Below are 20,308 nucleotides of genomic sequence, written 5' to 3'. Positions count from 1 at the left end.
TAATAATTGAGTAATTATTATCGTATATTTCATTTGTTTATACCGTTAGAAATTGATAAAAATGAATAATGATTAACTGCGTATCATACTATTGCTGCAGCACTGTTAAATGTGTACTATAAATTATAATATAATATAATTTTTGGTTTTCAAAGGCAATTTATTGTTAAAACTAATTGAAAAATAAAAACAAATTATAATTTATAAAATTATATTATTTGAAATTTTTAAATTGTAGCAACTCTTTATTTAAATATCGTTCACTAAACTGGTTCAGTAAAATGAACGAAAATTCCCATCTCTATAATGGTTGTTGAATATTAATTATTATTATTAATTGTTATCGACAATAGTGGTTTGAAGGACAAACATTTGATAGATTTGTTGCGGTAAAGCAAATATTTCATAATTTGATAAGAAGAATTAATTACAGAACTTGGATTTACAACATCTTTTGTCCAGGTCTCAGTGGACAAATTTAAAAGGCAGCCCAAACATTTTTTTATTAGACGTTAGTTAATTATTTTATTGAAAACCGGAATCGTATAAATACGAGTATCTTATACATTTATTCGACCAACTTTAAGGCTGAATATGCTGAAAAAAAAAATAAATTATGAAATAGAATTTTATATTTTTGTAAATTTACGTTTACTTAAATGTATTTGAAAAAAATTATTAAATAATATTTCCGAAAATTTGTATTTTATGAAAGTGTAGTTTGGAGTGTTTTTTTTTTAACTCGATTAGTTGAGTAAAATAATGATTAAAGAAAAAATTGCTCATAGAATTTCCCATAGAATGACGCATGAGTACCTCGTAAGATTTTTATCAGAGTAAGTTTACTCCTTAAGGCTAAAATTCTACAAGATCTTTGCTTTAAGCTACAATTTCACTGTTAGCATTAGTTTCGATTGTTTTAGATTTAAAATAATCTGTTAATGATACTAACAATAGTCAATATTGAGAAAATTATTTTTTATTAATGTATCAAGTTGTAGATTTTTGGGGTTACCACTAAAATAAAGTATAAACGCAGATAAACTTAAATTGAAGCAGGTAATCCTTTAATTTTGTCTAATCGTTGTTCTGTTCCAAGAACACGATTAAAGAAATATTATATTACATTTAAATCATTATAAATGTCAAATAGCGTACATTTGAAATAAAATACATATTGAACAAAATGTAAACCAGTGTCTTGACAAAACACCACTAGAGTGCGTACTGTTGATATGAAATAAAAAATATCAACAATACTATTGAAATAGTGTACAATATATTGTTTGATTTCTTATAACAAAATTATAGTTAGTTTCTAAATCTTGTGCATGCGTCTGTACTAATTCTGTACATAATTATTAAATTGAATGGGGTCCATGGTGGTTCGTTAATCATTTTACGATTGGGAAGGTATCATGTTGTAATAATGTTAAACGGTGTTACTTTAAGTAATGGTTTAACAACTGACAATAAGCTGGCTGTTAACTCAGTTAACTGCTGTTGATTGGTCGGACCTGACAACCGCACTGTTATAATAGACAATCATATTACTTTAAACTGTAAAAACACTTGGGATATCAAAAGTTATTTGTATGCGGTAAAAATGAATGCCTAATATTAATTTATGCCAACATTGTAGATAAAAAATAAACTAAAATAAATTATATGATTTTGTATATTTATAATATCGTGTAATACTGCTTAACTTAAAGAATAACGTAGTATCAAATGTATTACCCGTTCTCGTTAAAATTTTAATTGGGAGCCACAAGTCTGAACAGTATATTGTATGAGCATTCGACAACATAACATCACACAAGTCCTAACTCTTTATAAGATAATTATTTTGTATTTATTGTTCTAATTTATTTTATTTAAATACCAAATTTGCATACAGAAAAAAATTGATTTTTAAAATATAGAAAAAATGTAATTAAAATATTTTTAACTGTTTATGACCAAAAAAAAAACCTATTATGTTGTAGTCAGAGCTACAATCGCGATATTTATGTGATTACACGTTTTACTGTAAATTATATTATACAAATGGTTCGTAGATACTATTCAACAGTCCAATAACCTCAGAAGTCAAGGTCTTTCATTGCTAAAAAAAAAAAAAAAGTAGAGAGTTCATTTTTAGCTTTGATGAGACAATTTTTATAATATAAATGTTTTAATTGGTAGGTTTTTTTAGTCGTGTTATTACTATCCTCAAACTTTTCAAATCAGAAAGTTATATTTTTTAAATTCTAGCTACCTCTAGCTAATTTGAAATTACCTATTTTTATTTAAAAAGGAATAAAATAATTTAAAAATATTTATCAGTCAGAATTTTTGTTAACAAGAACTTAAAAGTTTCCATTTCCCGTAAAGTACAACTAGGTATGAAATGTAATGTATAATAAAAGGACTACACAAGACAATACGAACATAGTTCTACTAAAAAATAAAGTAATAAAACCGTCTTCTTTGTAAAAAGCTATTACTTACGTTTTCCGCACTGAAGCAGAAGAAGAATTTCAAAATTGCTATCTTGTACACTTAGATTAAATAAAATAACACATAATAGAGATAGTTTTAAAATATGTGTCGTACTGGTATCGAGCCCAAGAGTTTGAAGGTAAAAAATAAATAGTCAAACTAATAAAAAAACGTATTTAAACAATTTAATTTGAACGACACTATATGATTTTCTCATAGAATTAGCAAATTCAAATAGAATTATGCAGTAGTAAGTACATAGTAATAATATTGACTTTGGAATTTGGAGACTATCTATACATTCGGATTATTATTTAATAATATCAAGAAAATCTGACAATTATCAACATAAATTTCATATAATTTCAGTATAATATTCGGAAACACAAATCAATCATTACCGGATATGTATAATAAAATGGTAAATGTACACGGTTAAATAATAATAATGATAACTGTAGAATAATAATAATTAATAACGATTATTATAATAGGGAATACAAGTTATAATATATATAATATATTTTAATACTAAGTATTTTTGGTTACCTAATTCTGTGTTGTTTGTCATACAATATCGATTACAATGATAAGATATTTAAATTTCAATTAGTAGTAATATATTATTATAATATTATAATGGTTTTATATTTTTAAAATATGACGATACTTTATTTTTTATGATACATTAATATTTAATACTAAAATATGGTTTTTATTATAATTTGTTTACGTACAAGAACCAATGTATAGGCTAACTAACTTTGGAATTTAATCAATTATGGACTGAATCTTGTTTAATATTTCTGGTATCCAATTGCATGCCAATTAAAGTCAAATTTTGGCAATATGGTACGTTAACGGCGACTCGGATACGGGGTTTAGTGGTTTCTGAATGAGTGTAAAAAAAAGAGAAAATGTAGCTAAGTCCGCAATGTTATGTAAATACCAGTTAAAATTTCAAAAAAAAAGTTGGCAAAATTGAAAAATTATAATAAGGTAAAAAACATTTTTTCCGATCAATTCACAAACTTTTTCTTTGCGATGATATTTAAATATAAAATTAACACTCAAATATACTGTTTCCAAATAAATATTAAATGCAATGGCGCCTCGAGATATTACTTATCGCATTTAATAAAAAAATTACTGTGAGTTTCAGAAAAAAAAAAAAAATAATAATAAATAATAGTTTATACTTCCAACTGTTGTATCGGTTCACCGGACTTATGAATTGGTTATTTTTGAGATAATGAAAAATGTTTTAAGAACTTTCTAGTTTGCGCGGTTATGTAGGTCTAAAACTTTAGGAATTTTTCAAGAATCTCCAACGTAATAACGGGTCATGGAATTTGGCTTTGTGTAATATATAATGTGTATTATATGTATTCAAGATAAACGGTATCACGTGGGTGGTTCGCAAAATTTGCATTAGAATACTTAATGCTAATGTACAAATATTGGAATGGTTGTAATTTATACACCGTGTTATGTTATGTAGGAATTATATCATAAAAACGCCCTTAACGTTGGAGTTTTTTATCATTCAATATTCTATTCGCGACAACTGTAAAAAAAGCGTGTTTTTTATTTTTCAAACGGTTTTAGTTAAATATAAATGCACAAGTCTTATTTTAAGGTTAAGTAATAATACAGATCAAGGCTGAACGATGATGTACTTGTTTTTTGTTTATTTGTTTTTGAAAATATTTTTTATTGATATTATTATTGTTTTTTTGTGTGTGCTAACCCTGTACTACGGTACAAAGCTTTGCCGTCAAACCAAATTTTCATTAGTTTGTGTTTGCTTGAAAAATCTAACGGTATGGGCAGACGAACGGTGATTTTTTCTTTTGGTAATATATTTGTTATTAGGTATTATTTTTGTTTGTTTATAGTTTAGTTTTTAAAAACCTAGTTAAAAAGATAAAAAGAATATAATATAATCCAAGTTATTTCATAAACGCAGTGTAGTTCAATTTAGACAACGTTGACGGCAAACATGTCCAGATTGAAATTTTCATTGTTCTGTTCGCCGTTTCTGTTTCCGAAGAATTCCGGTTCGGCCGTGTCTTGGTCGTTAAGTGAATTCAACGTTATGCAGTCCTTGGGGTTACAAGTGATTTGAGAATTTTGACCACACTGGCATTCCAGGCACGACCCCGAGTCCCTGGGCAGGACGCTGCCCGGTTTGTACTTGACTCCTGCGCAGAAAATCATCCGCATAAATCTTTCAATACTATATTATTGTACAAAAATAAAGGTCGAACAGAAAGTAGAAACAGTTTGACAAACCACGCTGGTATATGTATTTTTTAGAAGAAAATAAAAATAATTATATATCCGGGTCCCTTATATTTTTACACTTTTTTCAATTGTATATTTTTATACAAGTTTTTCATTTTTATTCCTAATTTAAAAAACTCATGACAAGTTTGTTTCGACTCTGTTTTCTTATCTTGTATGATAAAAAACACATCTCTGCCTTTAATGTGTGGTTTATGATGATTTTCACGTACCCATAACGAGGCAAAACGGTTCGGTAGTCGTTTTATTGGGACCGACAGTGGCAGTTATCTGTGTGGATGAGTCCGGTGAACGTGTAGACGGTCCGGGGCTGGTCGTCCTAGGACTGTCTTCCGTTTCCATTGTACTGGTCAACAAGCCTATAGGAAATAAACACGAATTAGGTGATGTGTTAGATTGGTAGAATAAATGTTAAGAATTCGTTACAACTCAAAACTGAATACCTAACTCTACACTATATAACTAATAGTATGGAACTCTCGAGCCATCAGCTAGGGCTTAATAAAAAAAAATTGTACAATTTTAAATACCTAATAAAATTAGGCTAATCTAATTTGTATTATTTAAGGTATCGATATATTATGTATTTACATATGATATTACAATATATCATATATCATGTACTTTTTGTACATAAAAGGGACTAAGTTATATGTTAGGTTGCAGTTTGCGTGCAACAAGAGTAGCAGCCAACAAATTACAATTTTCAAAATCCCATAATTCCTAGTACACGAAGCTCGTTTATCTAAATACCCAAAACCATTATTTTTAAAACTTTCAAGGTCTTTATTATGGATAAAGTTTGGTTGTAATTTATTTGAAGATGTAGAAATTCGTTAAAACACAAGTTACTGTTTAAATTCATTGGTTAGGACTATTTTGTTGCTGTAGTAAGTTAACTGGTTGGATACACTATTTCAAAATTGAAATGAAAAAAATATATACATATATAAAGGTGTACAAGTTTATTCTAAAATTAATCAAATCTTAAATAAGTTTCTGAAGGTCTTTGATAACTTCTCGAATATATTATATTATGCTATTAAACTAATATTTTATTTAATAAAGTTGATGACAAATGTCAATTGCTACAAAAAAAAAAAAATTAGGTTGATTAATGTTAACGAAAAAAATCCAAACTAATTCTGTTATTACATTTGCGAATAAAGTTTTTACTAATAAATTTATGTTTGCTATAATAATGTTATAGTGTTTTTCTAGTGTAATTTGTTTGATATTACTGTTAGTCGTCGACGTCGATAGGGTTTCATCATCATTTGCTTCTCTCATTTCGTCCGCAGTAACATTTTCATCACATTGCCAGTAGCAAAATATTTGTCCATCAATGCATAAACAAGATTTGCAACGGTCAGTGAACAGTATCTGTAAAATGTATTATTTAAAATAGTGTACAGTTTTGTAATAATAATCTGTTTTAGTAATACTATAATCTGTCATTGTTTTGATGTGCTTTAAGCATACGGGTCAGAGTATTTGTAAATAAAATATGTCCCCGTGTCTCTTTTGTTTAAATCACAATAATAAAGCAGTTTTTTTTCTAAAATGAAGTGTAAAGTGTAAACCAAACTATCGGGCACATTAGTGTTTTAATCATTACTAGACTAGTAATCTATTATCGTAGAAGTATTTATTGATTAAATACATATATTATATATAATCTGTGAATACGATTGCGTTAACCTGTTACACAAATCAGCGTTTTTTAAAAATATTTACACAATTAAATAACGCTTAATTATAAATTGTAAAAAACATTTGAGTTTGGCGGGTAGCGAAAACAAAAGAGGCCAATTAGCTAAAATATTGTACCGCCAAGCTAGCTACCAATATACTCCCTAAAGTTGTATTAAATAAATTGCGTTGCCGTTGGTAATACTCGGAACACGCAACTTCTCTTCACTTTGAATAAATTAGAATTTATTATTTGAATTGTAATTATTTATATTCAACATTTTAAATTGGGTCGCTAGAAGTGTGCTTACGCATACGGCATATTAACAATCTAGTCTGTACAAAAATTAACCTTGGTCTTATCACATATTGTGGACATAGAAATAAGGTTATAGAACAGTAGGCATTTTGTTGTTGAATATCGGCTGTATTATTATCATAATATGTAGGTGTATACCTATAATATAAGGTGTATACCAAAATTCAGCTTTCCATCATTTTATTCCGCTATTTGCCAAAATTGGATCTAATTTGCCTGGACTAATAGTATGTGGTTAGTGTTAAAAAAAATCTTTCATTTTGCTACCCACATTATTTTAGCCGTAGTTCATAAGATAAATTTGTTTTATGTTCTGGCCAATTTTGTTTTTCACTACTAACCACTGATACTCAAGAGTGTTTATCTTGAAAGTTGGGTTATTAGTACGAAGGCCGTAAATCGAGGCATTTTCGGAAGAGGGTTTCAGATTTTTGTCACAAGGAAATAATCAGAGATCAATATTGTTATTTAAAATCTCTGGAAATAATATAACTAAAAAAACCTGCGTCGAAGTCATAAACAAAAAAAATCAGGGATTATTTCTTAGCCTACTTATAAATATTTCAATTATCGACAGTTCAGGTTATTATCATAATATCTTCATTATAGCAAAGATAAAAATTAAATATCAAGTATCAAATTTGCACTAAGCCAGCTATATATAGTATAACTAGTTGGTGTGTGTATGAAACAGTATTATACACATTTTATTTGTATCAAATTGAAAACATCGGATTTTATTGATTGTACATGTTTATATTAGTTTACCTTTTGACTGTGGTTGTAAAACACTCCAGCGACCTTACATGGTTTCGTTCCCATAGGGTTAGCAAAAACAGCGTCGTTCAAACTGCGGATTCCAAATGGCACTAGAAAAAAACAAAAATGTTTGGGTTTAATTTAAAAATTTTGCATGTAAAATTTATCATAACAAAAGCAAACAGGGTCTAGCAAAGTCAATTTTAATGCTTGACAAAAATTAGTTAGTCCACTAAACATGTATGTATATTGTGTAAAAAAATGTCACTCTCAGGATTAGAATTGACAATGTTATGAAAAGTTTTAAAAAACAACTTATATAGATACAAAACTTGGAAAAAATAAAAATTTTCATGCTCAGCTGCCGAACTTTACTAAAAAAGAGATTTATCCTTTTAGACCCAAGGAATATAATCATTTATAAATATATTAACTAACGTATAATGGTATTACAAATAAATAAAGCACGTCTGGTTATTATTGATATTAGTCAATACCTATGTTATTTAAAATTAAACAAAACAAGTATGATATTTTGTGATTTGACCGAAGGAAATTCATTTTGAAAATAAAATTAACCTGCGTGGAACGCAAACCTTATAATTTATTATTACCATTACAATTACCGTTAGTGGTATTTAATAATTTGCTTGTTAGTATATAAATAAGTGTGTTGTAAATAAACCGAACCACTTGGCTACAATAGGTCATGCCAGGGATGATCGAATCTTTTATGCGTTATTTTTTAGCATAGTAACGATTTTAAACGCATTCTATGACAATTAAATACATCCAATGTACTCGGTCAGCTTTTTCTGACATAACGTTCAAAAGGTCAATTCTGATTTATAATCAATGCAAAGGTGTATTAATTAAAAAATAATTTGTACCCTTCTTAAACACTTGCATCCAAACGAGGTAACGAGGTAAAAGGTTTATTTATGTATATATACACAAGATATCCCACAGAGTTTATTGGCGTTTGCGTTAAAGTTTCATGCGACGGTTATTAAACGCGTTTTAAAATTAATTTATATTTGCCATCAAATTGCGGTAGAAGATATACGTATATTTATAATCGGTCGCTCTGGCCGGTTAAAAGTTCCTTAAAACTTTTAACGATCCTCCTCGGCCTGAACAATGATTAATGAACGAGGTATCGTGGTCGTGGGCCGTGCGTTTTGTAACATTTTGTAAGGTAAATGTGCTCTGCAACAATATGAACGTGTGTACAAGACCTAGACTACACCATATCGTCTTTCTTTAAATTCAGAAAAAATCACGTATGATATTTACTGGACGTGCTGACCGGTAGTTGTCGTCGAACTTTACACTTAACTCTCTTTTTTTCCCCTTTAGACCATCGCAAGACGTTTAACAATAACTGTTGTAGTTGGCAAAGATGCAATTATTTGTCCGAAACTGTTTTCTCCTTTATTTTTTATAAAAACGTAACAGATAAAAAAAGATGGATAATGGTCACGTAGCCTAAAGAAAATCAATGTTTTAATTGACGGTGGAAGCCGAAAATCATATTGTTTTATAATTTCTCAAATCAATTAATAAATAAAAGCTGTAGACTATAAGTTATTATATAAAAAATAAATTCACTAACAATGTCATAACTAGAATTATATATTTTTTATTAAATTTATTGAGATTTTACTATAATTAAATTTCAGATTTCAGGAATATTTGAAATATACCACATAGTCGTTATGCAACAGAAGTAATGGGATAATCAATGAATTTTCAAGAGATCAAAGGTAACTTGGCCTCATATATTTTTCTTGGTCGGTGGTGGCTTCTTTCTCAACCATGGTAGGCAACAGTGAATTTTATTATGATCGGTGAATTGAAAAAATTGTTTTTACCAAGAGTTATTTGAGAGAAATGTGGGTGTTAAGTATCTCAAATGGATTAGCCTTATAAAAAAAAACCAGTCACCGTCATGTTAGTTGAGGTGTTAAAGGCACTGTCCCTATACCACTTAACTCTTAAGGTATCAAACGCAGCAATTTAGGGGTCTCTAATTTCAATTCCAGGGATGTTAAAGACATCAGCCAAGCTTCCCTATAATTAGGCAAATGGATAGTTGTTAGGTGTAGCACAATTATTAAGAAAAATTACTTAGAAAATAAATAAACTAGGTGTATTATTCACACTGATCGAGCCATCATAGTGAGTATTTATTATTAACAGTATGGTATCTATGAAACGGATATACTATTTTATAGAGCCTTGGATCTCACTGCTGTTGGCTTCCCACGTAATTTTTGTTCTTTCTTTTCGTCGAGTTCGTTCTTCTTATACAATAGACGCAACAAGTAAACGTGATTTAATTAGATCTAAAAATACATTTTAGCTGAGTTGAAACCTTATTTTCCTATTTATTAATTTTTAATTTTCCGGTCGATATCCGCCGTTGTTGACTTTTCCTGAGTTTGTTCCAACAAATAATTACTATTTCCGCATAGATCGAAAAACGTTCAAAATTGAATCCAAGCCAGTAGGAAGTAATTTGTCCTGAATAAGTATAAATTCTCTACAAACGAAGAGAATCACGTATTTTAAATTAAAAATTATAAACCTAGTAATTACCTACATTTTGTGGGTGGTTGTTTCAAATAAATATTAATTAGAAGTTATATTAACGAGAGTGTATTGTTATACGAGTTTAGTATATACAAATTATCTTTTACGACATGTTGATAGGCATTAACCTGCCTGTGTTTCTTTAAATATTTGTAAGACTTATTTTATTTTTTGAAGAGTTCATAGACCCATAATAATTATGAACTAACTTCTAACGGTTGGTTGTTTTTAAAAAAAATTTTTATGCAAAATATGTACAAACAAAGTTAGTTATGCTGCGATAACAACGTTGAAGCAACACGTAAACAGTCTGTTTTCCCTGCAATTATTATTGCTTTATCAAACGTAAATAATAAATAACGTAAAAAATAATACAACTGCTGTTAAACATATTCCTGGTTAGTTTCTAAACCTACCGCGTGCATGTACATATGTTGAGTGCGCTTTAATCATTTAACAAATCAAGTCCCGTGTTGAAAACAGTTTTGTACATTGTGCATGCAGATTTACTTCATCGTTTGTAAATATAGCCAACTAAGGTTTTATAATAACCGAAACATAAATTTGTGTTCACTTATATTGATTATATAATATTAACCAAAATAGACGATTACTGATGATAAATTTACCATAATATACTTGAAAAGATGTTCTACTTCACGTGATAATTTTCTCTGAAGATAATGAAATCTGTATAGCAAAGATTTATTTTTCAAAACAATTTTGAAGGAAATATGAAGACGGAGCGTATTGGGGTGGGGTAAACTACAGATCTGTGAAATGGGATCGAGGAGAGAAAAACATCATTTTAACTACCTATATTTTTAAATTCTAAAAACTCCAATATGATAAAACATAATTATATATTTATCGATTAGCTTTCGTTAATTTATTCTAAATGTTGATACGTATAAGCGTTAAACGTAAAACTCAAAGTTGTATTAATATAACAGAATTTATGTCGCTATCTTTGAACCTAGACGATTAATCATTTATTTAGAAAGAAAGCTTGAAATTTGAAATTAATATTATGTTTATTATTTTTTAGTCGTTTCACCATACTCGCTATATATGTTGTACGACTATTTAAAACTACGGTTGTTCTGTCATTGTTATCCGATCAGTGTATTTTTTTTAAAGATTAAAAAAATAAGAGAAGATTATTTGTTTGTAGAAAAAACAGACGTCGGCCGAAAAAATTTTGTGATAGCTTTTGCGTTGCCATTGTCTCACAAGCTATGTAATCTTGGTGGCTTACATTTAAAACGTCCATGATTAACGTTTCTCTAGCTGAAAGCTTTGCGAATAAACACCGCTGTCATTGTTTTCACATCAAAAACGACAGCGACAATCATTATGCTATCTTCCGATCCTCCTTTCCAGAGTTACAATAGTATATAAAATATATATGTTCATGCCATTATTATTATGGTCGGGCGTAAAAAATGTCGTTTGATGATTTCATGATAAACTCAGCGGGTTTGCCGATAGAGGAAAAACAGAAACATGAGTTCGACTATATGTATATATTTAATAAAAATTGCAGTTTTGTGGTAAAACGCTTGTACATTAGTTTAATGAAAATGTAGTTCTTCGGTGCAATATAGTGCATATAGATATAAGGATAATATTGTTGTCTATTTAAACGTATCTAACCTCGATAGATTTAGACCGACGCTTGTTTGGCCAAATGTATTAACAATCGAGAATAAAAAAAAACTGGTCTGGTACACGAAACGACCAGTGTGTTATCATTATAATTGTCATAATTAAACAAATAATGTCGAAAACATTAAAAGAAAGTAAAGTATTAAAAACAATAAATCATTTCAAATATAGGTAATTTTATTATACTACATAATACGTGAATTTTTTAACAATTTGAATCTATTTAAAAGGCGTAAATAAATTTAAGGTGTAAATAGTCTACATATATATGTATTATAGTGTCATTTATGATTTTTCTGACTATGGCCCACCTGGTAATGACGTAAAGCCATTTGGCAATATTGACCTATATAGAGGTGTAATAATATTGTGTCGAGGGAGCTATAATAGTTGTGGAATAAACTAATTTTTAAAAAGGTTTTTGCTGATTTAATAGCGTAGCAAACAAATGAATTCGTTACATATTGTAGCGAAACGTATACAACTCGTGGGGTTATGCTGACGTGCCGACTCCTGAGTGAGATGATGTCTTATGACAAGGGTGAATGGGATTTTTATGCCGTTAGGTAAGTAATCCAGGTCGAAAGAGGATTTTTACGTTTTCATAACTTTGGCAAATGAAGCCGCAGGAAACCTTATACGGCTCTCTCTGAGATCGATGCGTTAGGCAAATTATCACAAGCCACCGAACCGACGGTATATAAAAATAAAGTAGTTAACACGTGTGTAGTGCGTTTTAAAAGGATAAAATTGAAAAACCGCGTAGCTCTTTCGCAAGTTTACGGGTTCGACAATTTTTTTAAACTAATACAAAACCCTTTTTAAAGTTACACATGTTTAATACTCAAATAATAAAAAAAAAAAGGTTATGTCTGAAAAGTTATGAGATAAACAATATGGTAGTGTTCTACATAGCAAAAATAGTACCCTAAGAAATTCATTTTTTCTACGGCATAAAATTTGTCCATGGTTTTAGTATACACCTAAATTACACATACACTAGATGCAATTACTTTGTTTGGATTGATTCTGGTTTTCGAGATAAACTACATACTACTAAATGTCATATTTTTTTTAAATCTACCCTCCGCAATTTGTATTATTTTAAGTATACCCAACCAAAGATTGTTTTTAACGAATTTGTTTACTTATCGGCTACCGCAGTCATTAGGAATCAAGTACAGTGGTCTCTCGGTTATCCGACTATGTGATAATTACCCGACATGACCCGGTGTATAATGAACGAGTAATTAATAAAATCGATAAAGTCAGCTGATCAGGTCCGAATAAACCGAATAGATATATTAATATTAATAATTTGTATTTTGTTAAGCCATTCTGCAGTGTAAAATTATTTAAAATCTACTTCTATATGCTATGCCGCAAAATCACTGTTCCCTGGTCAACAATTTATTCACCTGATTTAAATTATTTTCATTATTTTTAGGTGTTAAATAACGTTCAAGGAATTTTCATTTCTGTAAAAATAATCAATATATTTAATGTGTACAATGCATTTGAATAAATCGTATTTCTTTCGCGTGTAGAATAAATTTTGCAATTTTTTCAAACGTTTATGGTCGTTTTGCCGGTGGCTCGAAGAGTTTGGTTCTGTACGGTGTGTAGAACACTTAGTCAAGTCAAACCGTTTCTAAAGTATAAAAACAAATCGAAACCGGAAACGTTCACTATAACATAAGTACATACGCGTGAAAGAGAATCATTTGTATGCGCGTGTACGCCCCTTGGCGTTAAGCATTTAAATGTTTTTAAGCACAAGCATTTTTTTTTTTTTAGTTTTTTTTTTTCACACCATGTATATGTTATATTATGCAGTAGGTGTGCGCAACTTACAATGCTCTGGCGTAAATAGAGGGTAGCCGGTAGTGCAAATGCGTTTTGTTTACGCAGATAAATTGGTGTGCTGTACAGTTTGAAAACGCTGGGAATGTGAACGTCTCGAGAGGTTCAGATAGGAGGGTGGAAAAGGAACGAGGTAAACGGGAAAAATCGACAAAACGAATAAGACGCAAAATGAATAATGAATTTTCCAGTTGTGTGCGCACTGATAACGTTACAGACTGCATGTTTTCGGACCCGTGATCATCATCCGTCACATTTGACTCGTTCAACCGTAATGCATTCGATAGTGTTGCCGCCCGACAGTCCTAGCGAAGTCAGTTGGAAAATGTAATTTGTCAAGAATAACGCGCACAATATCACCCTGCGGGCCGTCCACAATATTTACCACGGAAATTTTCTACTTGACCCGCGGCTCGTTATCACTTCGGTAGGTTGTCGTTTGGCGTGCAACTGTACCGAGCACAAACAAGGGTTGCGTTGTGTGCACAACGTTTTACATAATGACTCTGACACTAAATTAGAGTACCTGATTTTTACTACCAGCAACAATGGATGGGTGTGTTTTTGGACTGATATGAATACACAACCTGGAATTTGCGACACACGACCAAATATCTGCAGTAGTGAATAATTTATTTCCAAAGGCCTAATATATAATTCTATCGACATTTAAATTCGTTTTTGGTGAATCTCCGAAGGTTTGTTAAGCTCGTCGTTCGTTTGATTTCCGGCACGGGGCAACATTTCTCGTGCTGTTACAAATTCCGAGACTACGAGTGCCGTTTTCCGATTGAACCAACTCAGCTGGGATTAAAGTTCTTCACACACACGTACTATCCCTTAAAAGGAAATTGGCAGACTGCTTTTAAGTCGAAACAAAAAAGAAATATTGTTTTACCCTTTGCACAGTCGTCATTATTGTGTCTTGAGATAAATTAATACTGACATCCGTTTTATTTTGAGTGACTCGCTAATCGAATTTATCTCTGCGCCTTTTTCGATGAACTCAATACAGTTTGCTTCAGACAGGGGTCATTTGCAAGTTCACTAGCTTTTCGGCGCCCGTATATAGGGTCATTATGTTAAGTTCAGAAGTAAATTAGTGGTTAGTTTTATAACATTATTTTTCAATGTAGGGTTGTTATAAAAACAATTGATTCAAATATATGTGTCTCTTTTTTCAGTTGACGTTTGGTAAATACCATGTATGACAATGTATATGGTATCGGATTAAAAAGTCAATGCCTTCCCAGCTCGGCATTAAGGTAAAAAATGAATAATATAGATAGTGATTTTCAAACAATATCAAAAAATAATATGATTTAGGTATGCGCATCGTTTCATAATAAAATAAGCACTCGGCAGTATTAGTATCGGGTATTTTATTATTTATGTAACGGCCGCCGCCGTTATTGATAACATAAAAATAATATCTATAGTTATACTAACTTTAATATAAAATACTAGCATTATGCATGATACATAATACATCTAATAATGTATTCATGAGTGTTTATACGTTATACTTGCGCCTGGTACGAGGAAAACGAAAAAGATATAAAAAAAAAAAAAACCCAACGAAAGTGGATTTCGTATAAACGCGTGTAGGAGTGACGTTTTATGTTATTATACGGCCGAGTTGGTAATGTTATCATCTAAAGGTAAAATAAATATAAGAGGGATCTGCGGTAGCGGCAATAACATTCGGGTTAAACGATGCCAGGAGAACTAATATATTTTACAAAATAATAATAGCAACACACGACTTCCATGCGTTTAGGGTGCCGAAGCACTGTATGCATTATTCACACGCAGACAAGCTTAAGTATAATGCGTATTAACCATATCCAACAGCCGCCACGTTGTGGCACCGCTATCGAACCGCGACGGACGGAACGGGAATTATTTTTAACAACTATATATATATTTTTTTTAATGTAAAACCGCCTATTTCATAAGCGTTTTACTAAATTATACATAATAATATGATACACGAAACGTTCTGCACGTTGACGTAGTAAATCAAACCACAGACAAATATTTCACGGTAGGGTATTGAATGCAAAGCGCGGAACAAAGTGTGTTGGCGAACTTTACACTCGTTGTGTTTCACATAGAAATTAAACTTTCGGCGAACGTCGGCTGAAGGGCAAAACTTTTAACGCCATTCAAACCCTTTACCTGCGCGAAATGTCACGCAGTAGTTCTACTAATAATAGCGGACGTACATTTTAGAAATGTTGATGGTTTCGAATAAGAAGGTTTCTGTCCGCCAGACGGTGCCCACGTGAATAATAGCGATGACAATATAATTGTATTCCATTTCACGACCGTGCCACACAGGAAATTAGTTATGTGACAAATGCGCATTTGTCTATGTAGAAAAAATGGGTTACGCTTCGTTATATCCGAAAAAATACCCAACGAAGGAAAATAAAACGCAGTGGGCAACTAATGTTCCGAAACATTACGGTTATTTTCCAAGAGCGTTCTTTAAACGATCAAAAGATCAGCTATCAATAAAAAGTGATTTATTGCTCACGGACTTGGCTTTAACTGTTCCGACTAAAGTTTAAATCATTTTTATCCGGCCCAAAAGTTCGTACTTAGTTTGCTAATAGTATTTGAAAGGTTTTTTATATAATAATAATAATGCGTTCGCAGACTCGGGCAGAAATCTAATGGGAAAATTTTGTTTTCTAATATGTATACATGTATTCGGAGTCTAGAAATGCGGGCATTTCTCATCGATAACCGTGTGTTCTTAATCGTATAACACCTGAAAGGCTTGAAGGTAATTGATGACGGTTTGTCTCGAGACGACTCATTTCACAGCGTTCACCGATTAAGTTATAAAAATAATATTATAGTATTATATATAGAGTTTTATATCAGTAAAATTACTACCGTCTTAGTTAATTTGTATTGACTAATATATTACGTTAACATTTCCCAATTCCTGATTATTCTTAACACTTACTACATATTATACTGAACGATAAATAGTAATAAGTATATTGTTTTATACGTTGTTATGAATTCATTTAAGGATTGCTGTTTTTTTTTTACCAATTCCATGAATGATGCTAGTGAGTATTGAACGGCGTTACCCTGAAAGCTATTGGCCACGGTGTCATATAGAAATGCTCACAAGGTGTTAAATGAGCCCTCGAAAAACGTGTAGGCTATCGGAAGTAATAGCTTTTGGCCGATTTCACCGGTGTTGTTTAAACGTCTTTTGATTATTTCCGGGTAATGTTACTTCTACAACAATGTCGCACAGCGTATCGACCCTCAGGGCTTTTTTGTCGACCAGAAAAAAAAAAATACAGCAAAAAGACATTGCAGCGTAATAAAATCGTCTGTAAAGCGTAAACGAAGACAGTTGCTTTATATATATTTAATGTTTATTTACTTATGAAAAAAATCAAGCTGTTCTTTTTGAGTTGTACGTAGTATGACATTTATACAGCTAATTTTACCAATCACACTATGCTTGGGGCTATAGGTACCATTAAAAAATAATAATTTGTAAATAAATCAGTAACTATTTGAACCTTGACATTTTTAAAATTTCTGAATATTTTGTACAAAGAAAAGCGACCATTTTACATAATAATTTGTTCAAAAATTGTCTTTCTTTGTTAGTGTTGTTTTTTGCCATAAAAAACGAATGATTACAACATTTTTTCTAAATAAAATAGCGTTAGTTGTTTTCTTTGTATTTCCACCATGGCTGTATTCGAGTCAAGGAGAGAAAAATATGCTCTGTCGTCCCGGGTGGCAAGTATTTAAGTAATTTAGAAAAGTGGTAAATATATAGGCCTTGGGTATTTGGGGGGGTTGCGGTGTTTTGAAGGTGTTGCCCGGGAACGTCCAAATCCAGCTCTGATTGCTACAAATAGTTATTTGAAAACATCAGCCAAGTTAAATTCTACACCAAGTTAATGACTATTATTAATGATAGATTATATACAATTTTAGTACAAAAAGTATGATAATGTGTTGAAACGGCTATTAAACAAATATAAATTCATTATAATTAAAAAAAATTACAAAATCACGGTATGTTGTTGTGCTAGCATAGGAATTTTGATCTCACCTAGAATATTGTTTTCAGTCTATCACTCTTTGAACATTCATTTTTGTCACAATATTTTATTTATTCAACCGTACTGAAAAACAAATGATGATTGAAAAAACTTTTAGCATGAAAAAATAAACTACTCGAAATTATTTTCACGAAGAAAATATTCGTGTAAAATATTTTCTAGTGGCATAATATAATCCAAATAAAAAGATTACCATTGTTAAACGACTACTCTATTAACTGAATGAATAATTCTATTCAGCGACTTATGTTTGCTTTCCTTCGATTGAAAGTATGCATTATTTAATTAAATAGGGTGTTTGGCTTGCCAAATATTATTATGGATTTTTATTTTATCAAGGTTCTTTATATATTATTTTTTATACTTAAACCGAATAGAGGTTGTTGAAATTATTGCACATGGTATTTAATTTATTTGGTGATATTCGAGTGTGTATGCTTAGCTTTAAAAAAAATATATCTAGACGGGAAAAAAGTTTTTAATTAAAAGTTTTTTAAATCAAGGAGAAATGATCGTCCTATAAATCATTCTGCCAAGAAATGTCTTTGAAGTTTAAATTGTAAGTAGAAAGTAGGTAAGTAATAATTTTGGTAACCATAATTTCTGTTTAACTCAGTGACATGGCGTCGGGGGAGTTTTTGAGATAATGTATTGTTATTTTTATAAAAAGATATAGCTTTTTTTACCGCAGAAAGATACGACCTAGTGACCAAATTAAAAAAAAAAGAGCTCTTAATAATAATAGTTCATTTAAATGATTTTAAAACGTTACTCAAACAAATTTTTGCCTTAACGTTCATTTTTAATAAAACTTTTATTCTATTGTATTTGAAAACTTTGATTTGATCCATTTAATAACAAACTAGATTTTGCTGTATTCAAACTTATATTAAGTACACACCTTTTTAATCGTTTATGTTTACTGCATAACTGTAGCGTTTGAGTGATGAAAATGTATTAAAAAACTTTGTTTTGACTTTCTAGTTATGAAAATTTGAACTAACTATACTACATGAAAGCATTGAACCAAAATTTAACAGATTAAAAAAAGGAATAAAACCTAGTAGTCGTTTACCAAATTAATTTTTAAATAATAAAATTACCTTATTTTTATATGAGGACTGCTGATGTATGCGACAAAGATGTGGGTGATCATGTTGAGTGGAGGTTTAGGATAAGGGTGGCCTACCCTAAATAGTTGGGACGAAGGCGAAGGAGAAGAAGAAGATATTTAATTACCTCATTTTGTACAAGGAATTGTAAATACTGGTGCAGTTTCGTGATAGGTATATAATGTAGGTTTTATTTAAAAGTTTTTAAAAGTTAAATAATATTGTGCTTAAATAATAATAAGTGATTTTTCCTGTAATATTTATATTTATATTCTAGCAAAAGAACTCTATTTATAGTGATCTACAAAGGGCTATCAAGTAAAACAAAATGTTAATTAAAATTGAATTTCTTAACACTCAAACGCTATTGTAGATAGATTACATAGTTACGGTTAAAGGGGGAAAACAAAATGTGAAACCTCGCCGCTATGTTCACTATCTGTTTGATAGATACTATTTTTTTAAGAAATTATTAACATTATGTGTAAATTCATCTAGTCGATCGTCATTTATTGAGCGTGAAATATCGCTTAACTGCCTTTTTCCAAACACTCTGTCCGGAAACAAAACGCGAATTAGTTAACCGTTTTAATTTCAATCATTTCGGAATTCTTAAGCCCCGTCGAAACTTTCTAGGACCCTTTTGTCTGATTACACAGAACTTCGCCTAAACTCGAATGCCGGTCCGGAAAACACAACAGCAATACACGGGCGGACACAGGCAGGTGTATTAATCCATTATTTAGCTGTCCGAATATACACGCTTACCGCTTTTAAATTAACTGTTTTATTTATTGTCTAAAACAACGACGTATGACGTCTGTTTACCATTCATATATATATATATATATAATTCGGTGACATCATTTTCAACCTCGTAATCTCTGTAAAAACCAAATCCGTATACGGCCTGTAGTGTTTAAGCCGCTTTCGGCTTTCAGGGCGGACAAAAATAATAATCGTAAAATTCAATTTCCTAATAAAATACCGACCGCAGGATTTAGCCAAAGCTCCTCCGGGTAGATCGCTGGTGCCGCGTGAAAGGGATTATGTTATGATCGCATAACCGGTCGGCCACGGGTCGCCTCGTAACGCGGCTGATGTTTTTTAATATCCAACCACAGCTCTGATGGATACTCGGATTTAAACACCGGGAGAGACAGTCGACCATTGCGGTTGCCACACTGTTTTTGAGATGAAATATTACTTTATCTAATCCACCGGCCGTCAACGCACCTGAAACTCGGCCAGAACGTAGTTAATCGTTTTCGATAAACTCGTTAATTGCTCGAGACGATATTACTTATAATGTTATCTTCATCATCATCATAATAAGTGTATCGTCATCGTCAAAATCTTCTTCGTCGTCGTCGTCGTCGAACCGTTAAGGAGAGACA

The 20,308-nt window shown here is 30.8% G+C and overlaps 1 protein-coding gene across 1 annotated transcript in view; it reads right to left on the bottom strand.

The window, feature by feature from the left end:
• Positions 1 to 2,929: 2,929 nt before the first annotated feature.
• LOC126832771 (uncharacterized) overlaps positions 2,930 to 20,308 on the bottom strand; it is a 33,434-nt gene continuing 16,055 nt past the window's right edge. The window contains exons 2-5 of the mRNA XM_050563700.1: positions 7,571 to 7,671; positions 6,033 to 6,174; positions 5,004 to 5,150; positions 2,930 to 4,688 (exon numbers count right to left, since the gene is read on the bottom strand). Of these exons, the coding sequence (XP_050419657.1) occupies positions 4,465 to 4,688; positions 5,004 to 5,150; positions 6,033 to 6,174; positions 7,571 to 7,671 (614 nt within the window). The 3' untranslated portion in view covers positions 2,930 to 4,464. The remainder of the gene's footprint in view (positions 4,689 to 5,003; positions 5,151 to 6,032; positions 6,175 to 7,570; positions 7,672 to 20,308) is intronic.

Source organism: Adelges cooleyi, unplaced genomic scaffold (assembly GCF_023614345.1).
Source record: "Adelges cooleyi isolate 19-005CV unplaced genomic scaffold, UGA_ACOO_1.1 ACOO_flye_CR_arks_rails_tigmint_CR_PRNA_167, whole genome shotgun sequence".
Taxonomy (NCBI): domain Eukaryota; kingdom Metazoa; phylum Arthropoda; class Insecta; order Hemiptera; family Adelgidae; genus Adelges; species Adelges cooleyi.
Note: the sequence above shows the minus strand (reverse complement) of the source record. Positions and strands in the feature narration are given on the sequence as shown.